At 30.7% G+C, this 3077-nt stretch overlaps 1 protein-coding gene across 1 annotated transcript in view; it reads left to right on the forward strand.

Moving 5' to 3' along the window:
- DNAH7 (dynein axonemal heavy chain 7) overlaps positions 1–3077 on the forward strand; it is a 265553-nt gene that overhangs the window by 61055 nt on the left and 201421 nt on the right. Inside the window, exon 16 of the mRNA XM_027866000.1 lies at positions 2646–2839. Within this exon, the coding sequence (XP_027721801.1) occupies positions 2646–2839 (194 nt within the window). The remainder of the gene's footprint in view (positions 1–2645; positions 2840–3077) is intronic.

Genomic DNA, 3077 nt, shown 5'->3' on the forward strand with positions numbered 1-3077 from the left:
AGTCTCCCATGGCTCTGTTTTGGGCCCCGTTCTCTTCTTCCTCCATAATGTTTGTGTGTGTGCAGTGTTTTTCAAATCCTAAAATACTATGTAAATGCTAGTTATTGTTTATTATTATCNAGTCTCCCATGGCTCTGTTTTGGGCCCCGTTCTCTTCTTCCTCCATAATGTTTGTGTGTGTACAGTGTTTTTCAAATCCTAAAATACTATGTAAATGCTAGTTATTGTTTATTATTATTATTGAGGTGTCAAATATTGGCTACAAAGTACAAATGTTAAAATATTGTTTTCTTCCTTAGGTTAAAAATATTATAAATTTGTTAAAGAAGTTTTTTGAAGTTATAAAAAAATAAAAATAAAAACATGGTTTTCCAGAAGGTGGCACTCTAAGTACAGCTTTCTATTGTTTGGATGTGAGAATGAAAAAGTACTCCATCCAAAAGAAGGCATCCATTTAAATATTAACTCAAGTCTATCTCTTGTGGGGGTTTTACATTGGATTTTAGTTAGGTTCTTTTTCAATGTACCTTTTTTAGCATAAAACTACAGGAAGTATAAACAAAACACCTTCTTTAAATGCTTGCCTTCTAAAATAATCAGGGCTAATCATGTTATACATTTTATGTGGAAATATTTTAGGGAAACATATATTAATGAAAATGACATTATTCTTTGATTTAATTACCAAATTCTCAAATTATACTGTTAGATAATAAAGAAAATTTCCTTGTGGACATTCACATAACATATAGTGACTCATATGTTTGAAAAGAGCTTGTCAAAGGAGATAATTCATATGGAAGCATTAAATAGTTAATAGGTGATTATTTTGAGTTAGTTAAAACTCAACTCATTATTCTTGAATATGTCACCACAAAAATCTAAACATCAAATTAGTTGTTTAATGTTGGCGTTCGTCGTTGTTCAGTCTTCAACCGTAATAATATTTATTTTATTTAGATTTGTAATATAATCTTTCTGAAAACCATCAAGGAAATTATCTTGATGTTGTACGTAGATGATAATATATGCTCATATACTTTCTGTATCAATTAATAGTTTAACTGATATTGAAATTTGTTAGTGAAATTTGCTTTGCCATTTCTCTTATTTACCAGTGAAAAGAATCAAAATACATCTAGACAGAGGTCTCTTCACTTTGCCAGCAGTGAATACTGAGTTTTGAATCTCAGGGTCCGTTGGGCCCTTAGCATTTCCTGGTGATACACAGTACATGCTGAAAAAGAAGACTGAAAACAACTTTTACTTGAGATGGATATGTTACATTTTAATATGCAGTTTAAAATTGTCATGAGACTGGTTGTTAGACTGTTTATATTTGAACAAAGAAATAATACTTTGTGGAATAAGAATACTCCATAATACACAAATTTGTTATTCTTAGCACAAATCTCAACACATTAAAAAAAATCAGCTTTTCATGCTTGAGCGAGTTTGAATTACTTGAAAGAAAACAAAACGCAGCAGAGCTTTGCTCTAATGCTACCTTAAAGGGGCTCTGTTGTATAAAGTGAGAAAAGAGTCATTTTAGTATTTTAGGAACTAAATGAAATGCAATGTAATTCAACAATTAAATATTAAGTACCTGTAATGTTCCAGAAGCTCTGCTGGCACTAGTGATAAGAAGAGAAAGACAAAATAGTCCTTCTCTGAGATAGAAGGACAGATAGATAAATAGATAAGAGTTAGCAAGCATTCACGTTCTACTACTGACAGAATGAAATTAAATGAAATTAAGGAGTATCCAAGAGAGACCCACTTTACACCAAACTCTGCTTAATAGTAAAGACTGCTGTAGATTGAAGTTCAGAGAATTTTGTGATATGTCATAAATGCTTCTTTAAAGAACACTATGGGGCAGCTATGTGGCGCAGTGGATAGAGCTCTGGTCTTGGAGTCAGGAGGACCTGAGTTCAAATCCGGCCTCAGACCAGACATTTGGCACTTACTATCTGTGTGACTCTGGGCAAGTCACTTAACCCCAATTGCCTCACCAAAAAAAAAAAACAAAAAAAAANATAGCTGTGTGACCCTGGTCAAGTCACTTAACCCCAATTGCCTCACCAAAAAAAAAAAAAACAAAAAAAACCCAAAACTATGAAAGTTAAGAACTGTTTGATAGTAATTTGCAAGGATCATAAAATATTTTCAGTGATGATATCTCAATAAAAATTGTTAAAGTAAATGTAATTTGTTATATGTGTCATCAGTATTATTATAATCTTCCTTTTCATCAACATGCCCAAATGCTTATTGATTAACTTTGTTATAGTATTTTCCAAATATACTTTATTTATGTTATTCTTTTAAAATTTCCTTATGAGATAGCAGGGAATGGATCTTATTCCCTTTTTTTCCTTATTCTTCTTATTTTTTCAAGTTCATTAATTTCTTTAAAGCAAGGAATGTTTAGATACCAAGATTAAAGTTCAAGTACAAAGATTACTTTTGCCTGGTGTACTCAAAGAGATGTATCTATAAGTTAAGCCATATTGAACAAAGTCATTTCTGTGTATTATTTTATAATTTGACTTCTAAAAGCCTAGTCCTGTTAATAGTACAAAATGGAAAACTAGTTGAAAATTATTCTTATTTTGCATTTGATGATTGAACTTTAAATTTAGCAAAAGCAAGTTCTGAAAGTGGTGACCATAGATAAAATGCTACCAAAGCTGAAAAAAAGCAATGAACTTTTGGAGCTTATACTTAAAGGACTTAATGAATATTTGGAAAAGAAGCGTCTTTTCTTCCCAAGATTCTTTTTCTTATCCAATGATGAACTTCTTGAGATTCTGTCAGAGACAAAGGATCCTACTCGGTAAGCAGTTTTCATGACGTGCACATGATGATTGATATTCAAGCTAATACAATAATTTGGCTTTAAAGTACATAGCAAACTACATGTTTTTTTATTTTTTATCATTCACCATAATACTAAATTTTAGAAAATAATTTTAATGGGAATAACATGGATTATTATTATTTTTATTAAATCATTAACCTTGCTAAAAAAAAGATATCACTTCTGGAATTTCTAACTTTGCCACATATTTTCA

Source organism: Vombatus ursinus, unplaced genomic scaffold, assembly GCF_900497805.2.
Source record: "Vombatus ursinus unplaced genomic scaffold, bare-nosed wombat genome assembly UNPS02014779.1, whole genome shotgun sequence".
NCBI classification, from domain to species: Eukaryota; Metazoa; Chordata; class Mammalia; order Diprotodontia; family Vombatidae; genus Vombatus; species Vombatus ursinus.